The following is a 20000-nucleotide window of genomic DNA, read 5'->3' as shown; positions in this document are numbered from 1 at the left end:
TGGTTACAAGTCAAATGATCACATCAGGCTGATGAGGGTTTATAGAGAGGAAGTATACTTCTGGGTTTGTGAGAGGAAATGTCTATGGGATTTAACATGGGGGTTTCGCTTAAAGGAACACTCCGCCCATTTTCAACCAGCTTTGTATCATTAGAACATCAGTAGTATATCAGAAAACTGTAAACGGTTTTGAAGTCTGTCATTTAATTTGACAGTTATTGAGTGTTAAAGTGTGTCCAGTGACATCACTGGTCCACACTAACTCAAATTAATAACTCATTAACTCAAATCAACTCTCAATAACTGTCAAACTAGATGAATGATGAATAGTTTGACAGTTATTGAGAGTTGATTTGAGTTAATGAGTTATTAATTTGACTTAGTGTGGACCAGTGATGTCACTGGTCCACACTTTAACACTCAATAACTGTCAAATTAAATGACAGACTTCAAAACAGTTTACAGTTTTCTGATATACTACTGATGTTCTAATGATACAAAGCTGGTTGAAAATGGGCAGAGTGTTCCTTTAAATGCATAAAATAAGGTCTGTGGTTAACAAAAGTTTATGGGAACACGAATTTGGGTTCAGCATGATACTTTTCACAAACGTGAATAACCTTTCTGACTTTTGTAACGTAAATGCGTTTTTTGTTTTACGCAAATTTTAGAAAACGCTTCAAAATAGGCATAAAAGTGATTCACGTTTGTGAAGAGTATCATGCTGAACCCAAATTCACGTTCCCATAAGCTTTTGTTAAATCTTTAAAGCTTTAAAATAGTTAAAGCTTTTGTGAAATCCCCATTCTAAAACCCCATAGACTTTTCCACTGAAGAACCAAATGGCGGCGATTTCTGGATAAAGCTTACAAAATACATGATCCCTGCAGTACTCTACTGAAGACCAGACTCTTTTTGGACGGAAGCTGTCGATGGCTCAGCCTGGTTCAAACCATTCTTAGCCTGGTTCAAACCATTCTTAGCCCGGTTCAAACCATTCTTAGCCCGGTTCAAACCATTCTTAGCCCGGTTCAAACCATTCTTAGCCTGGTTCAAACCATTCTTAGCCAGGTTCAAACCATTCTTAGCCAGGTTCAAACCATTCTTAGCCTGGTTCAAACCATTCGGACCCGTGAACTCACATTCTGTTCTGTTCTGTGGATCTGTCTCGACTCGGCGCTGTGCAGTCATTTCAGAGGGTGGAAATAGCCAGTCCTTCAGCCAATCAACGTGGAATCCAGTCAAATCCAAATCCACTCAGAAGAACAGTGAAAACACATTTTCCGCCGAGAAACTCCGCTGTTGCAACTCCTGCTTTTGTTTAATTGTCGTTATTGAGTCTATTTCTGCAATAACTGCACTTCTTGGCTGTTTAAACTCGACGAATGTTGACGTTACTGCTCGAGCCGGAGAGCCACGGAGGCAGCCATTAGTGTTTTGCCAGCGGTTACGATGTCAACTATGAGGCAGGTCCCTGATTGGCCCTGACGGTCTCGCAGAACAAAACACAAATGTGAGTTCACGTTACCGGATGGTTTACCAGGCTATTGATAAATAAAAAAGCCAATCCAAATCCTTAAAAAGATAGTCACTGTACAATTGTGTGTGTGTGTGTGTGTGTGTGTGTGTGTGTGTGTGTGTGTGTGTGTGTGTATATGTGTGTGTGTGTGTGTGTGTGTGTGTGTGTGTGTGTGTGTGTGTGTGTGTGTGTGTGTGTGTGTGTGATCCCAGGCTATGGAGGGCTCCATGCTAACTCTGAGCCTGGCAAACTGGATGGAACTTCCTGGACTCAAACTAAAGGAGTGGATGAGAGAGAAACGCAGGTCAGTCCACAACACACTTTCAGGAATTTTGACCCACATGGCCACCCTTAGATGAATAAAAAACAGGGTTTAATACAACGTACCGTACCAAACACAGCACATTTAAGCATTTAATGTTCCTCTGTCTTGTTCTCCTCCTGCCCGTTTACACCTTCAAAACCATGTGTTGGGCTTGACGGTTTGCAAAATGTGATGCAAATCGTGACATCATCAGTGACATCATCAGTGACTTATGACGCAAATCGATCGAAATCATTAGTGATGTCATAAATCCCACAACATGTTGCACCCATGGCACACCGTCTCCAGAGTCTCCACCCTAGAAATCAACCGCGGTTCTGATGATGCCACAGTGGGATTTATGACATCACTGAAGATGTCACAGTGGGACAGACAGAGAGACAGAGAAACAGACAGACAGAGCCCTAGCTCCCATTTATATACTGATGATGATGATAATGATGATATAGATACTGTATATAAATATATAGAAAGGGAGCATGTGGGCAATGTTTGTTTGTTCTCTGTTTCTATTTTTGTCCCACTGATGATGTCATAGGAGGGATTGTGACATGTCATAAGACTGATGATGTCATCAGTGATGTCATAAGATGGAAGTTGTGACATCATCAGTGATGTCATAAGAGAAGCTTGCCCACAGCGCGGGCTCGCATACGCAGCTCGGCTTGCTACGCGGCCTCGCCCACAGCTCGGCTGCTGCATGGCTTCACGGCTCTATTGGCATGCGCAGCGCCCCACTTCGCATCACTGATGACATCACAATTGCTCGAGTGACCATCACTGAACACATCATGGAGTGCTCGAGTGACATCACTCAGTCACCGCACAATTGCTCAAATTTGTATGTCATAGACATTGTGACATCATCAGTGACATCACACTTGCTGATGACATCATCCAATGTGGGACAAAAATGTAAACAGAGAAACAAACAGAACCCACTTACTCCCTTTATGATGATGATGATGATGATCTGTGAATTCCTTGCAGAAATGTGCGTAATGACCGTGCCACGCCAGCAGAGATAGCCTCCTACTACCAGCACTACGTTTCCCAGATGTCCCTGGAGCAGAGCTTTGTCTGTGGAACCACCGTCACTGCGGTAACCAGGCAGGAGGGGTCATCCCCCTGCTGGAGAGTGACGGGACTGCAGCGCAGAGAGGGGGAGGAGCTGGCAGGTACACTACTCCTCTGCTCCTTTCCTCTCTCCTCCAGTCTGCTTTACTCTGTTTTTACCCATCTCCCTCTCTTTTCCCCTCTCTTTCTGTCTTCTCTTCTTGTTTCCTCTCCTTCTTTATCTTTATTTTTCTGCTTTTGGATTTCCCCCCATTTTCTCCACAATTGTACTTGGCCAATTCCCCCTGCTGTCCCCGTCGTTGCTCCACCCCCTCTGCTGATCTGGGGAGAGTTGTAGACTAGCACGTGCTTCCTCGCTTCTTTTTACCTGACAGCGAGGAGTTTCACCGGCAGGGCGTAGCGAATGGTAGGATCACTCTGTCCCCCTCCCCCCAGAACAGGCGCCCCGACCAACCAGAGGAGGCGCTAGTGCAGCGGACCAGGACACGTCCCCTTATTACAGCTTCCCACCCGCAGATGGACCAAGCATGGAGGTAAAACGGGGGCTCGAACCTGCGTTAGTGGGCAGGGAATCTACCGCTGCACTACCCGGACGCCCCTCTCCTCGCTTTTCCTTTCCAACCACCAACCACTGAAGCAGTGAACCACTTGTGTTGGATAATGATTCACCGTTTGGAAACGCTCGGAACACCACGCGCTGGTGACATCTGCTGGTCAAATGCATGTAAATGCAATGGAAAGATCCAAAACACCAAAAATGATGAGACGATTTAGAAGTTACTTGCATATATTTTAATTTAAGAGTAGTCTAAGATATCCTGAAATAAACAGACCTGAATTTATGTAGAATATGGAGACCTTCATATGGTTGTGTTTTAATTATTTTCATAGCATTTAGGCTATGACAGTAGTATCTTATATACAATATTTATGTTCTATAGACTTTATAGACATATATAAGAATGCATTTATATGCTTATATCTTCATTTGTGTATGAAATACTGTAAACTTCATTTGTGTGTGAAAATAGAAAATGGCGAGTTTTACCAGGATTTTTTATTCATCTAGACTTTGTGTCCTTCTGTTATGTCTGTCCTGTGGGCCCCAGTCCCATACTTGTCGATTGGTGCCAAGCATCATCTGTATGTATGTATGTATGTATGTATGTATGTATGTATCTATAGATACATACATACATATGTATCTATACATACATACATACATATGTATCTATAGATACATATACCTTGTTATATACCGTGTTGCTTTTAACTTACTTGACTCCACTGTCGTTTCCCATTATGTTAGCAACAACAAATATGGACTCTTTTGGGAGACAATCACTTCATGGCGATCAGTATTTAGCAGCTAATGTTAATCACTTGTTTGCAGTTGATCACTTTTTGGCAGAACACCAGACGTAATCAGTGGATTTGCATTAGTGTAACAGTGATCATGAGGCAGTATGGATTAGACTGACATGCATTGGGAATATCGGGTAACACTTGGTTCACACCAAAAGCATCTCAGAAGCAGCGCTTCACGGAAGCTTCGAGCAGGAGCCTTGCCATTCACACCAGAAGCACTCTGTTTTGCTCCATGCCTTGCTCTGTTTTGCCCCGCGCTGCCCTGCCCCCGCTCACAACTTGCATTGACTTCATACCTGGCTGCTCGCGTACTGCGCGCTGCACGCGTGGAAAAAAAAACAGACGCCGAAACTATCGCTGCAGCACGCGTGCAGCGTAGCTTCAGCATGGTGTGGCGACGCCCTGTCCTCTCTCATCTCCTCTCCTCTCTCCTCTCCACCCATCAAAGTTAGCATTGAAGCAGCTTGTTCAAAGTTGAACAAACGATCACCACATAAACACCCCTCTCCTCTCCCTCCTCTCGCCTCTCTCTCCTCTCCTTTCTCCTCCTCTCTCTCCTCTCTCCTCTCTCTCCTCTCCTTTCTCCTCCTCTCTCCTCTCTCCTCTCTCTCCTCTCCTTTCTCCTCCTCTCTCTCCTCTCTCCTCTCTCTCCTCTCCTTTCTCCTCCTCTCTCTCCTCTCTCCTCTCTCTCCTCTCCTTTCTCCTCCTCTCTCTCCTCTCTCCTCTCTCTCCTCTCCTTTCTCCTCCTCTCTCTCCTCTCTCCTCTCTCTCCTCTCCTTTCTCCTCCTCTCTCCTCCAGATGGATCGTGTGTTTGGGAGGACGAGCCTTTCTCCGTGCTGGCCCACAGCGTGGTGTTGGCGACGGGGACGCATGACACTCCGTCCCGGCTGGGCGTGCCGGGCGAGTCCCTCCCCTTCGTTTGCCACTCCTTCTGGGAGCTGGAGGCAGCTATCTCCGATGGCCGGCTCAGCCAATCATCAGACCCCGTGCTGGTGGTGGGGGCGGGGCTTACGGCGGCCGACGCGGTGCTGGCCGGCCATCACCTGAACACGACCGTCTACCACGCCTTCAGACGCTCGGTCACCGACCCCGCGCTCATCTTCAACCAGCTACCCAAACTGCTCTACCCCGAGTACCACAAAGTGAGCACCACCCACTTCACTAGCTTTACTTTGGAGTATTATGAGTAGTAAGTAAAGTAGTATAATACTGTAAGTCAGGGGTTCCCAAACCTAAGATGCCGCGGCCTACTTTGAAATCTGAAAATGTTTCCCTATACGTTTTACTTATATATGTTTTATATGTTTTACTTCATTTCGAACTTCGGATTCTCACACTTTGCTTAGCTGCATCTCGCAGCGAACGAGATGCAGCTAAGCAAAGTGTGAGAATCCTCGTTCTTACTTGTAAAACCTGGGTTGTAGGACAACCCTAACGTTTTTTATATTATATATTTTTTTATTTCATTAACAGAGCATGTGAACTGGGGTATACGGGAAATTAATAAATCCATCCACATACAAAAACATTTCGGCAAAATACCCAAAAGCAGATTGCCAACATTTTCTCCCCCCTTATTATTATTAAGTATTAATAAGTATTTGCATGCATAACACATTTGTTGAGACAAGATGTGATGAGCAACAACAGAAGAAATCAATCCACAAGCTATTAATGCTATTTAGGCTGTGAAACCTTATCTGTAAAGGGGGGACTTGTGGGTACATTCAGATAAATTGAGCTGAGAGGTCAAGGGACCCCTTTGAAATAGTTTTCCCTCGCCAAAATGTAACATATGTGGAGCATTATGTAGCTCCCTTCCTGACAAGCTAGCATTATGCTTGGTACCAATGGAACAGGATCTCCACTGTAGCGTTCAAAATGACCCTTCTACAGCCATTTGATTGCCCACAAAAATCGAGAGTGTTGGCAGACCACTCATGGCCCACCTGCAGTACCTCCACAGCCCATTAGTGGGCCGCGGCCCACAGTTTGGGAATCACTGCTGTAAGTAAAGTAGTAGAATAACTAGTAAGAGAAATGAATGGGAAATTCACTTCCTGGAAAATGAGCTGTTCAAAAGTGTTGGGCTCTATTGGCTCTATTGGCCCCGTTTCAATCAATCATAATCTTCTCTCTGCCTCCAGGTCCACCAGATGATGACCCAGCAGCAGCACCAGAACCAGCACCAGAACCCCCTCTCTCCTCCCCCCTCCTCCTCCTACCCGGGGTACCTGAGCTTCCCTCAGCACCGGGTCTTGTCGTTCCGACCAGACAGGAAGTGCGTGCTGGAGTCGGACTCGGGCCAGCGGACGGTGGTCCAGGTCTCCATGGCTCTGGTTCTCATTGGCGCCCACCCCAACCTCTCCTTCCTGCCCGACCATGGCCGGCCTCTGGGCACCGACCTGGACCAGCCCATCACCTGCCGGAGGAACCCCATCCAGGTGGACCCCTTCACCAACCAGGTGGCGTCGGCGGACGGACCCGGCCTGTATGCCATGGGCCCGCTGGTCGGAGAGAACTTTGTCAGGTTCCTGAAGGGAGGAGCGCTGGCCATCGCCAGCCACCTGGCTAAGAGACAGAGGGAGGAGAGCCAGGGAGGAGGAGGGGATTTGACCACAGACAGATTAACCACAGACAGCTGGGCTAGTGGACAGACAGAAACAGAGATCTGTGTTGTGGACTAGTCGTGGGTTTTCCTGGGACAGTCAGGCGGAAAGGGTTAATGGACTCATGCCGAGCCGATCCAGGCTAAACGGATTGAGACGAAACAGGATCTGGGCTCAACCCAAACTGAACTGCTTGAAAAAACTCTGCCATACTTGAAATACTGTAAATGTGCTTTTTTTCAGAAATCACGCCAAGTCACACCTGCCACCAAAGTCAATTCCCGGCACAAAACTGGTCTATGCAACTGGTTTGGACTGGGATCTGCTGGGCTGATCTGGTCCGGCCAAAAGCCTTGGTGCGATCTGGACGTCCCCAGACCTGAAGGCATCAGAGAAACAGCGACAGACACACAGATCATAGAGGTCCTTCAAAGTGTCAGATAGATGGAGAGACACAAAGAGAGAGATGGACAGACAGAAAGAGAGAGAGAGAGAGAGAGAGAGGGACGCATGGAAAGACGGACTTGCAACGATTAATCGATTAGTCAATTCACAGAAAATTAATTACAACCTATTTGTTTTTATAATCGATTAATGATTTAGACTAATTTTTAGACAATTTTTTTTTTTTCTGTGTCTTTAGTCTTCGCTGACAGTAAACTGATTCTCTTTGGCTTATTGGTCAGGACAAAAGAAGACATTTGAGGATGTCGTCTTGGGCTTTGGGGGAAACGTGATCGACATTTTTCACTGAACGACTAATCGATTATTCAAGAAAATAATTGACAGATTACAGTTTTTCCCAAATGTTTAAACACATTTCCTGAAACTGTGGCTCAAGTTCTCAAAACTCTACACACAAAACTGTAAAGAGTTTGTTAAAACTCCACAAATCTCTCGCAAAATGACACACAGCACTCAAAACCATGTTCTCTCTTCTCAAAATGGATTCTCTCCACCAAAACCGTGTTCTTCTTACAGAGCATCAATTACACTCTGGTGTGATCACTTTAAAACACTACCATCAAAATAGTGTTGATGTATGTTTTGCTTCATGAGGTCATGTTACATATTATTCAAATGCATCAAATTGTGTGGACATAATTTCCTTTTTATCGTTTTGGTAAAGTGAGGGTTTTTTGTGCCAAAATAGCATTTACTATAGTTGATGCAACACAAATGTTATCTATTTGAGCTAAATTCAGTAATTTGATTTCACTGATAAGTACAATCAGAAACACTACAACGGAAATGTTTAGACTAGTTAGTTAGTTAAGTTTATTTGATATGGACATCACAGAGCTTTAGAGATGTAACATACATATGCACAACAACCAGATACACAGTGTTAAGTGTTTATAGCGGAACGCTAATTTTCAACACCTGTCCACAGGCGGCTTTTACATTAAAATGCACCCTGAGATACATACCCAAAAATACATCATCAAATATAAAACACAAGTACATAGACAAATATACATACATACAAATTCATTGAGAAGGATCAGTGGTTCTCAAAGTGCATGGCGTCCTGGATGGGGAACCTTTTTCCAGGTGGTCCCCAGCAAAAAGGGGGATAACGTTTTTTCCCTATAATTCCATCCAATGATGGAATTTGTATGGCTATTTTGGTCATGGATTTCATACACTTTCTGTACTAATGTACATCTTAAAGCAAAAATCTTTCAATCAAATGCGGGTCCGTAGTCTAATTTGTGTCAGTTTAGGGGTCCTTGAAGTGAAAAGGTTTGAGAACCACTGTCTTTCTGGGGATGTAATGATAAATCAGGGCACATATACAAAAAGGTAATAAAGGAAATATGTATTTGTTACTGGAATACAACGTGTTCATCTGACTGTATAAGTCACCTGAGGCCTCTTCTATACTCCGACACATGATCGTGTTTTTCCAATTGCGTTTGCACAGGTGAGAAATGAGTGAGACCAGTTGGCAATCAGGGTGTTGCATTTTGAAGGCCAGTTTTTTCCAGGTGAACAAAAGTGTGCTAAATGATGCAATTTGTGTGTAGAGTTTTGCAAAAATGTGATTTAGAATGATATTTGAGTGAGAAGAATGCAATTGTGCTTAGCGGCCGTGCACATACAACACATGTATTTGAGCTGCCAGCGCCTTTCTGCAATTCATTCCCTATGGTAAGGACGCGCTAAGCGCGCTCCTCTTTCAAGGACCGCACCTGGCATTTAGCGCTCTTGGCGTCTAGTGTTATTTGGCGGAGCGCTCTGGGCGTCTCAAGCTGAAAAAAATGCAACATTTGGAGGAAAAGCGCGCTGCTCACCATTGTCACTCCTACCTCTTCTCCTGCCAGGGGGATCTTCAACCTCCGCTGCTGCCAGAATTGCCAATAATCTGGCTTTCATGTTTACAGTGCGAACAATCAACAACATCAAACAGATGAAACCAGCTGGCTAGCATCCGTGTGATCGCTGTGTCCTGAACTGTACTGCACGCGACTGCAGGGGAAAACAAAACAAAGCACACACAAAAACGCTCCGTGCGCTGTGTTTTGTGCGCAATGGAAGCGCTCTCGACATGATTTCCAAAGCGTTCACACACGTTTGGTGTGCACGGCCGCTTAGAGTTTAGCAGTTTGAAGTCATTCTGTTGAGCTTCAGGTTTTCAGAATTGTGTGCATATTCCATTCTTTGTGTGTATACGTTTGGGAAAAACTGTAATCAATGATGAAAATATAATTAGTTGCAGCCCTAGAGAGAAAATGGACTTCAGAACTAGAGAGGAAACAACAGAAAGAAAGCAAGAATTAAGAAACATTTATATGAGAGAAAGAGAAAGAAAGGGGGAGAGAGAGAGAGATCAATCAGTCCCTCCAGGATGATTTTTTTCTGAATGTTGCATCAAAATACTTGATTTTGCTGCGGCTTTTCTAAACAAAGAAAGCAATTTGCAAAAAAACAAACAAATAAAATCATAAACTGTCCAAAATTGCAAGTTGACGGAAAAATAAAAATAAAGAATCTAACTACTACCTAATGGTAGCTTTTCTCAAAAATTGCAATGGAATTTGCAAAGTTTTATGTGATTTTCTTGCGCTAAAATTGCCGTTTTTGCAGAGAAATCACAGGAATTCGGAGAAATGTAAAGCCCTCGCAAACATTGCTGGGATTTGCATTAATGAATGTGATTGCAAAATGATAATTTCCTGGGAAGAAAAGCAACAGAGCTGGCGTCGGCCTCACACACAAGCCTTGTTACGCATCAGTAACTGCCTGCTTAACCTTTAACATGTTAACAACACACTGGCTTTTTTGAACCAGGATTGAACATGGATGAACATGGTTTCTGTAGTTACAATTCCATTCAAATGTGAGCAGCACTTTTTTTTCTTTTTCTTTTTACAACACTACCACTGTCACAAACGGTCCAACAACAAAGAACTCTTTTTTATATAACTTTCTAAATGTATGTCTTGTGTATATTTTGGGTTTGCTGCTGCTGTACTCTGTATGTTGGTGTGATTTATTTAAATTTTGTATCATGTGGTGGAGGAGTTGTGCCTGCCTGAGGTCTTTTGTTAATCTTCCATCATGTAAAAAAATATGTTCTTTTTAGAAAAAGGAAAGAAAAAGAAAATAACAAGAGGCTGCACTGTGAAGAATGATGATAATTATATTTCATGTATATGATAACGCAAAAACAAACTACGTCAACATTGTTTTTAAAGCCCTATTTACTTTGGACCAATATTAGCTGTGGATGTCCAGTGATTTGTCATTATTGCGGACAATGCGGAGATTACGATTTTAGCTAATCAGCTCTTATCTGTAAACATTCTGGCGCCAATTACCTTCCGTACTTTTGTGAAGGTCTCTGTAATTTTGTTTATTTTTGCCAGGAAAAAAACGTGTTGTATTTCTCTCCTCCTGTCATGAGAAATGGATGCACGAGTGAATCTGCAGAAGCTTTGTATTTCCAGCACAAACTATTTGTTAAAAAGTGATAATTCTGAAGATTTTCATGTAAATAAATGTGTGTAAAGTCACTATATATCAACAAAGGAGTTAACACAATGGTGATTGAGCCTATGGCTCATTGATGAAAGCCCTTGCATCTCTCTGTATTGCAACATTTATGAACTTGTGTCTGTGGCGACACTTTCCCCGCCCCCAAACTAAAAAAAACAGAAAGATATCACAAGCAGTTCTTGATGTGTTTGAGGGTAGGCGGAGTCGAAGCAAGTTGCTGTTGTTTCTGCGTTATTATGATCCCACTGGAGATTTGGGCAGAACACACCCTGCGCCCGCCTATGCAGCAGTCAAGGATTGGCCAGGAGCAAGCCTTTTGTTCCCTTTTGACAGCTCAAATCTCCCACACACACACACACTCTGACCAGGGACACGGGAAGTGGGGGTGCTTAGGGTGCTGCATCACCCTCTGCTGGTTTGTATTGGAATTGCAATGCCAAAAAAAAAGAATATATATATATATATATATATATATATATATATATATATATATATAATAAAAATGTGTTTTTATGTTTTATACTGTGATATTTAGGGTTTAGTTGAAGACTATGAGCAAAGCAAAGTGGAGTGGAAATATTTTTTATGTTTGGTTTACTTATTTTCAAAGTGTGTGTCTCGTCTTTCTTTGATGATGCGCCCTCACCCACCTGAGTGGGGCGTAATCTTCTGTGGCACACGTTGCCTGGGGGACCTAATTTGAGACACACACTCACTGCCACATGTTTATGCTCTCGTCATGATTTTCAGTCAGACTCAGTCAGAAGAAGCCAGCTAGCTCTACCTGCTAATGATAGCTGCTCTTCTTCAGATGAGTCAGCTCACTGGGACGCCAATGCCCCGCTGCCTGCTCCCAGCAACCGCTCGACCCCTTCATCCCTCCCCCTCGACCCCTTCATCCCTCCCCCTCGACCCCTTCATCCCTCCCCCTCGACCCCTTCATCCCTCCCCCTCGACCCCATCATCCCTCTCGACCCCTTCATCCCTCCTCCTTGACCCCTTCATCCCTCCCCCTCGACCCCTTCATCCCTCCCCCTCGACCCCTTCATCCCTCCCCCTCGACCCCATCATCCCTCTCGACCCCTTCATCCCTCCTCCTTGACCCCTTCATCCCTCCCCCTCGACCCCTTCATCCCTCCTCCTTGACCCCTTCATCCCTCCCCCTCGACCCCTTCATCCTCGACCCCTTCATCCCTCCCCCTCGACCCCTTCATCCCTCCCCCTCGACCCCTTCATCCCTCCCCCTCGACCCCTTCATCCCTCCACCTCGACCCCTTCATCCACCCCCCTTGACCCCTTCATCCCTCCCCCTCTACCCCTTGATCCCTCCTCCTTGACCCCTTCATCCCTCCCTCTCGACCCCTTCATCCCTCCCTCTCGACCCCTTCATCCCTCCCTCTCGACCCCTTCATCCCTCCTCCTTGACCCCTTCATCCCTCCCCCTCTACCCCTTCATCCCTCCCTCTCGACTCCTTTTCATCCTCCCATCTCAGCGTCGCTCAGAGGAAACATAAGGACCCAGCACCTCTCACCTATCTTCCAAGCTCGTTTCATTTTGTTCATTAAAGCTTCACAAATCGTTTAATTCATTTCATCCCATTCACTTAAAGCTCATGAATCGTACCCCTTGTGGCAGCAGTACTCCTTTGGGGGTATGAGTGTTCATACAGAATTCATACAGACTGCAGTCACTAATGGCTCATTTCCACCACATATAACGGCACAGTACAGCTCTACTCGATCTGGTCTTACTCAGCTCTACTTGATATAGACTCTGTTTCCATAGCAAGTTTACTCGCCTCCGCCCACACCTGGTCGTCCAAGCTGACCGCATATCTGCCCTCCGTCCATAGCCGAAGTAGCTATAACGTATAACGTTAAAATTAAATCCATACACAGAACTTTTTAACTGATTATGAAATACTGGTGCCTCTAAATGACCTACAGTGTACATGGGCAAATGTGACAATCGGCTAGGAGAATGGATATCACTTTGTTGTTACTCAAACTCACATGCATGCGCTGCGCGGGGGATGGGAGAGGCGCTACGGGGAGAACCCCAGCGGCAACTCACCAGGCAAGACCGCGGCTTCGCTAAACCCCCGCCTGCGGCCTAGCGGAGCCCAACTACAAAGGGCTTCCCGAGGAGCGGACTTTTTCTCTCTCAAAACAATTGAAAACCACCGTCATATTAAAGGAGAATTTCGTTTTTTTTTTACCTGGAGCCCTCTCCTCACATTAATTATTATCTGATGACTCACCCATGTTCTCCGCAGCGTTTTTGTGCCTCCTATGCGTTGTTTGGAGATCAATAGTGTCCATACCAGTCCTAGAATTGAGCTCCGTCGGGGCCACATGGCAGCGTGCTGTTCCTCCATTTAAATAGAGTTTTATTCCCGTTTTCGACCCATATCGTCATTATATATATATAAAGAAACATCAGACTGCCAATCTCCCCCGGGCTATTTACAGCGGTATTTACAGGGATCCCATTTCCTCCTGTCGGGTCAGTGTCACCAACTCTCGTCAAGTCCCGCGAGACTTTCCTACCGGCTGGCCTGTGGACCATCTGTGGACTGACTTGACGAGAGTTGGTGACACTGACCCGACAGGAGGAAATGGGATCCCTGGAAATACCGCTGGAAATAGCCCGGGGGAGATTGGCAGTCTGATGTTTCTTTATATATATATAATGACGATATGGGTCGAAAACGGGAAGAAAACTGTCTATTTACATGGAGGAAGAGCACGCTGCCATGTGGCCCCGACGGAGCGCATTCAAGGACTGGCTTGAGTACTATTTCGATCACAACAACGCCTACGACGGTCCAAATCGCTGCGGAGAACACTGGGTGAGTCGTCAGATAATAATTAATGTGAGGAGAGGGCTCCAGGTTAAAAAAAAAACGAAATTCTCCTTTAAAGCTGAGCAAGGAGATCGATTTTATTTCACCAGAGCCGAAGGCAGCAACACAAAAGAAATAACTTCTGGAACTAACAGAAGAGAAGGTAAGCCCCACTAAACTGGTATCCATTGACAGTAGATGCCTACAGTAAACACGATTCTGCCTGACCAATCAGTTGTCTGCAGTGTTTTCACGTCACCGTATGGTACCGGGTCCACAGCCCTGGAACCTCAACAGAGCAGGGACCAAAAGCAGCACGACTCAACCCCGACTCAACCCGGGCTGTCCACGTTTTTTGATCGGTGGAATGAGACAAAAAAGCGAGACGAGCTGTGCGGGGCCGCGTTGATACCAGCGGTGGAAATGGGCCATATCTCAATCTAAAGGGCGGTCTCAGTCACCGGATTTCATGCATCTCAAGCACTAGCTCACTCCAGTTTCTGCTAAGCACCTATTCGTTCATCAAATCACTCACTGGCACCCTACGCCATTCATTTCCATTCCCACATCATCGCTCTAACCAAGTTCTATGACAGGCCGAGCCACAACTCCATTGAACGGTTACCGCCCACTCCAGGGTCAAGTTCAGCTGCAACTACATGAAGCAAACCGTCCATGTCAACAGAAACGGCCGTGTTTCGTACACGTCGTGCGACACAAACGCTGCCCTAACCGTCTGATCTACCTTGCACGTTGCCTCTCCAAACGGCGGGGTTCGTACACGGCACCCACCATCTCGCAGATTGAACACACCCCTGACGTCTTGACATGTTGCATTCAAACCTCGTACAGGTTGCTTATCCCCTCCATCGACACCGCTTTCGAATCCTCAATCCTGCCGGCTTCAGTCATGCTCTGAATTCACCCCCTCCTTATACAATCCACATCGCCATGTCTCACCGACCTCTCTATCCACACTCCTCGACTTCCTCACTCAGCTCCACCTCTCGTTTCCGAATTTCGATCCCACATCTTCAACCTCAAATCCAACAGACACCTGTCATATCCACAATTCCGACCCCCTCGAAATGCAAGACCAACAACTACCCCCATTACATCCCATCCTATACTTGGACCATTCGAACCTTCATACAACCACGTTATTTCAGACCAGCTCACCACGTTTCACCCCGAGACCCTCCTTTCACCTTAGAACCGCAATCTCAGCAACGCTCGAAGTCTGCTAATTTCTGCACATGGAGTTCTCTTGGGGGTCATGATGGAGTCAAGAAGAGTCCCCATCAGCGACGATGGAGCCAAGAAGTGACCCCATCAGCGAGACAGTACCCCCACCCTGAGTCTCCATTCCCTGGTTCCTCGAGACAACCATCAACACAGACTCATTCGACCCCCGCGGTCATCCCCAGTCTCTAAGCACTATCCATCCCTCCCCTCGATCATCCTTACATATCATTTATCATTCATTCATTACCCTCGATCCTTCCTTCCCTCTTCCCTCGACCCCTATCCATCAATACATTTAAACATATTTGATTGTGGTGTGGTCGTAGTTAGTAAAATAAGCGTGCACGTGTCCTACTGGTTGCGGGTTCTCCCTCTGGTCTCCCTACTGGTTGCTCCGGGCAGCCTATCAGAGGCAGAGGAGATGAAGAGGAGCCTTCCCAGGTCCTCTGTCTGGAGATCTTCCGACCAAGAATGACAGTACCACCCCAGCAATGATCGACCTGTGCCACCGTGTGGCCGAGCAGCTAGAAGTGCCAAATAATTGACTAAGTACAATTGGTACACCCATTGGTACACAGTACAATTCTGTGAATGACACTACAATGCAGTGGAATAAATACGTTTTACGTTATGGTTAATGGTTTGCAAGTATTTTTCTGGTTTTTATCCTGCCTTCACCAAATCATGCAAAAATGTGGTCCTTTTTGGTCTTTAATACGGATTTGGCCACCCTAAATATAGGGCTGAGGGAACATGGGGCTGAGGGAACATAGGGCTGAGGGAACAAAGGGCTTAGGGAACATAGTGCTGAGGGAACAAAGGGCTTAGGGAACAAAGGGCTTAGGGAACATATGGCTGAGGGAACATAGGGCTGAGGGAACATAGGGCTGAGGGAACATAGGGCTGAGGGAACAAAGGGCTTAGGGAACATAGGGCTGAGGGAACATAGTGCTGAGGGAACAAAGGGCTTAGGGAACAAAGGGTTTAGGGAACAAAGGGCTTAGGGAACATAGTGCTGAGGGAACAAAGGGCTGAGGGAACAAAGGGCTTAGGGAACAAAGGGTTTAGGGAACAAAGGGCTTAGGGAACATAGGGCTTAGGGAACAAAGGGCTTAGGGAACAAAGGGTTTAGGGAACATAGGGCTTAGGGAACAAAGGGTTTAGGGAACAAAGGGCTTAGGGAACATAGGGCTTAGGGAACATAGGGCTGAGGGAACAAAGGGCTTAGGGAACATATGGCTGAGGGAACAAAGGGCCCTGGCTTAGGGAACATAGACACGCTCCCCAACACACTCCACACTCCCCTGTTGCCGGCCAGCCTGAAAAATCCCTAAAACCCCTCCAGTGCATTCAAATCAAAGGCTAGGCCGATCACACACTGCGGCCCTGCGCTTTAAAGTCCAGCAGCAAAACGGAACATCCGGGAAAGCAAACACGATCTGCAAAAGACGTGGAATGTTTCATGTCTTCTTCTTCTGCCCTTCAAACCTCGTCATGATGGAGGAGTGAAAAGCCACATGAATGGTGGATGCAGGCAGCAGAGAGGAGACATCGCTGTGTCGGTCGGCTCGGTCGGGCTTCAAACCCAACACTCCCCCTTCCCTTCAATATGACAGCAGGAGCCAGCCGGCCGGGCGGTGCGGTGCGGCAGGTTTTCCACGCTCCATGAAGGAGGATTTCCCTGACAGTCTGCGGTAAAAGGACACACACACACACACACACACACACACACACACACACACACACACACACACACACACACACACACACACACACACACACACACACACACACACACACACACACACACACACACACACACACACACACACACACACACACACACACGGGGATGAAACTAGAATAAACGAGACGAGGCAGTTGTTTGTTAGGCTCTAACATCAGTGCGACTGACGGAGGGGGGGGGGGGGGGTCACACAATACACAATGGTGGTGCTCGGGGGCTGCCGCGCGCTTCAGCTCTCAAACTAGCAGAGGGAGGGAGAGAGAGAGAGAGAGAGAGAGAGAGAGAGAGAGGACTCGCTTTGCTTGACAGCTGCAGGGCCAATTGGAATGTGCATGGAGCCAGCTGCGCGAGGCTGCAGCAGCCAATGGAAGAGCTGCTGGGTCCAGACTGCAGCAGGTTAGGCTGGCCTGGCTGCAGCTGCTTCACTGCTGCTAAACTTCACCAAATAACACCGCTGTTTGTGTTTGGCTGCAGGACCAAGGGGCCATTTTAGGTAAGTCACGTTATAGCGCCTTTTAACTTGTGGACACAGCGCGGCTCTGTGGACGCGTGAGGCCGGGGGATGAGTGTGTCTGTCCGGGCGGTGACTGAATGAACTCCCCGGAGCTGCTCGCTGCTTTATGTGGGTTAAAACTGAGTTTCCCCTCCTCCTCCTCTCTCCTCCTCCTCTTCTCTCTCCTCCTCCTCCTCCTCTCTCCTCCCCCTCCTCCTCCTCCTCCTCTCTCCTCCCTCACCCGTCTCTCCCTCCCTCCTCCCCTCCCTGCTTGCCTGCTAATTTTTTATGCATTTTTCTAAACTGTCATGGCGTTTTGGTGTCCTTGGAAATAAAAAGCGCTAGCCAGTGTTTTTGGAGCTAACTGTTCGGGCTGTCTGGCCCGGTGAGTGAGTGAGTGTGTGTCCGCTGTCCGGAGCAGGTGAGCCCGTCCGCGGAGGTTTAGGTGTTGATGTCCGCTGAGAGAGAACAGTTTGAGGCTGTCCACATGTGCAGGAGAGGCTGATTATATAGATTTATAATGCAGGCCGATGCAGTGACATTACAGGGTTAGCACAGCAGGCTAGCTCGGTAAGCTAACGTTAGGGCTACTAGTTTAACATGAAAGAGGACACGCTGTCTCCTTTTCTGTGTGTTGTGTTGTGTTGCTGCTCTGAAAACACCGGGAAGTTCTCTTTTTTTCCGCTCCCCCAACTTGTGGCAATCCTCTGGCTTGCCATACACAAGCTAGTTGTGTGCTAGCTGTTTTAGCTCCTGCGTCTGCTAGCATTCATTATAGAAAACATTCAAGCTAGCTTGTTAGCCTGCTAGCCTAGTGAAAGATTCATGTAGAAACCTGTGTGTGGGGGGTCGATAGTCATCCATGTACATTGAATGATGAGACGAGCTCTCTCTGTCTGTATCTACACCTTCACCTGGCCAGGTGGAGTGTAGCAGCCCTGGGTCCCATACAAAGGGTGCACCCACAGTGTTTTGGCTTTGCGCTTTTGCATCTATTGTGCTTAATGAGTAAACACAGTCTACGTTTTAAGACACTAAAGTTGAATAGTTAATTTTTTTCTTCAGTTGTATTTAGCCTTTTGAGTGAAGGGAAACGGCTGCCATCATGGTCAGCAGTTGTTTTGTTCATATTGATCAGTGTGTTGGTTTGGGAAATTACATTAAAGGAACAGTTCACCCTAAAATCCAAAATACATATTCCCTCTCACCTGTAGTGCTATTTATCCATCTATGTCGTTTTGTGTTAATTGCCTGAATTTTGGGGATATCGGCCCGCAGAGATGAGCCTTCTCTCCAATACAATGGAACTGGACGGCACTCGGCTTATGCTGCTCAAAGTGCCAAAGAAATACATTTGATAAACTCAACAACAATGTCTCTTTCCAGAAATCATGACCCTGTTACTCAAGATAATCCACAGACCTTGTTATGAGCAGTTTCATGTAGGAACTATTTTCTTTTGACTGAACTACAGCCGCTAGCTGCTAGCTAGTTCCTATATGAGACTGCAAAAGAAAATAGTTCCTACATGACACTGCTCACAACAAAGTAACCGGGTCATGATTTCTGAAGAGAGACAATGCTGTTGAGTTTTTCAAATGTCTTTTTTTGGTGCTTCGAGCACTACAAGCCGAGTGCCATCCAGTTCCATTGTATTGAAGAGAAGGCAGACATCTCTGACAGACATATCTCCAAAACTCAGGCAACTATCCCAAAACGATATAGATGGATAAATAGCACTACAGGTGAGAGGAAAAATATGTATTTTAGGGTGAGCTGTCCCTTTAAGATTTTCAAAGAAACTAATGCAAAGATTTGTAAACAAAAAAATACAGTAGGGGTGCATGTATTTAATTCTTTCAAGGAAAATGTAGTACTGGTGGTTTGTGATGTGAGCTAGTGAGTGAAACGTTGCTGGTTCAAGTCCCCAAGACTACTTGGGGAAAATCTGTGGTTTAAAAAAACGTTTATTGCCACTCTGTTTCATCAGCACCACTTCACCCTGTCTCTCCGTGAGATGATGTAGCTAGTGTTTTTAGCTTGGTCAAATGTCTTTCACTCCAGTGCCCCATCATTTGACCTGATATGGACACACACACACAGACACACACACACACAGACACACACACACACACACACACACACACACACACACACACACACACACACACACACACACACACACACACACACACACACACACACACACACACACACACAGACACAGACACAGACACAGACACACACACACATTTTAAATACTTTATTTGGTTCCACAAATTACATTTCATAGGCAGGGAAACAAATATATCAGGGTCAATTAATACTGAGCACTTATGGATACACATAGCACCTCCTTCTCCACACTGCTAGACTGCCAATAATTGCTGAGACAGAGCAATATTTGACAGTTTGTTTGGCTCTTGCCCTTGTCAGGCCAGCAATCTGCAGGCCTCTCATGGTGCATTTTTGTACATGTCCCAGGCTTCCAAATATAAGCACACTGTATCTACAGGTATAACCTAGGCTCGTGATGGTCTCGAGTGGTTGGTATTTTATATATTTGTCTTGGAATGCCTGGTCCATGTACAGGTCAAAGACACAGCCTACCTCTAGCATCAGCACCTGCTTATGGCTGGTGTCAACAAAAACAGCGTCGGGTGTATTGGGGATATTAGCAAAGACATCACAGGCAGACCCAAACCACTCTGGTACCACTCTACTGTGCTTATACAGTACTGCACTAGCAAGCATGATGTTATGGACTG

General features: G+C 46.1%; 2 protein-coding genes across 2 annotated transcripts in view; both read left to right on the top strand.

Moving 5' to 3' along the window:
* osgn1 (oxidative stress induced growth inhibitor 1) overlaps nucleotides 1–6977 on the top strand; it is a gene marked incomplete at both ends in the record, with an annotated part of 10078 nt that extends 3101 nt beyond the window's left edge. Inside the window, 4 exons of the mRNA XM_083660607.1 lie at nucleotides 1732–1823; nucleotides 2835–3022; nucleotides 5089–5432; nucleotides 6438–6977. Of these exons, the coding sequence (XP_083516733.1) occupies nucleotides 1732–1823; nucleotides 2835–3022; nucleotides 5089–5432; nucleotides 6438–6977 (1164 nt within the window). The remainder of the gene's footprint in view (nucleotides 1–1731; nucleotides 1824–2834; nucleotides 3023–5088; nucleotides 5433–6437) is intronic.
* Nucleotides 6978–17565: 10588 nt separating this feature from the next.
* chd6 (chromodomain helicase DNA binding protein 6) overlaps nucleotides 17566–20000 on the top strand; it is a 131879-nt gene continuing 129444 nt past the window's right edge. Inside the window, exon 1 of the mRNA XM_083660606.1 lies at nucleotides 17566–17653. The gene's annotated coding sequence lies outside the window, so the exon portion shown is untranslated. The remainder of the gene's footprint in view (nucleotides 17654–20000) is intronic.

The sequence above is a fragment of the Poromitra crassiceps genome (assembly GCF_964638095.1).
Source record: "Poromitra crassiceps genome assembly, chromosome: 25".
In the NCBI taxonomy this organism is placed as follows: domain Eukaryota; kingdom Metazoa; phylum Chordata; class Actinopteri; order Beryciformes; family Melamphaidae; genus Poromitra; species Poromitra crassiceps.
Note: the sequence above shows the minus strand (reverse complement) of the source record. Positions and strands in the feature narration are given on the sequence as shown.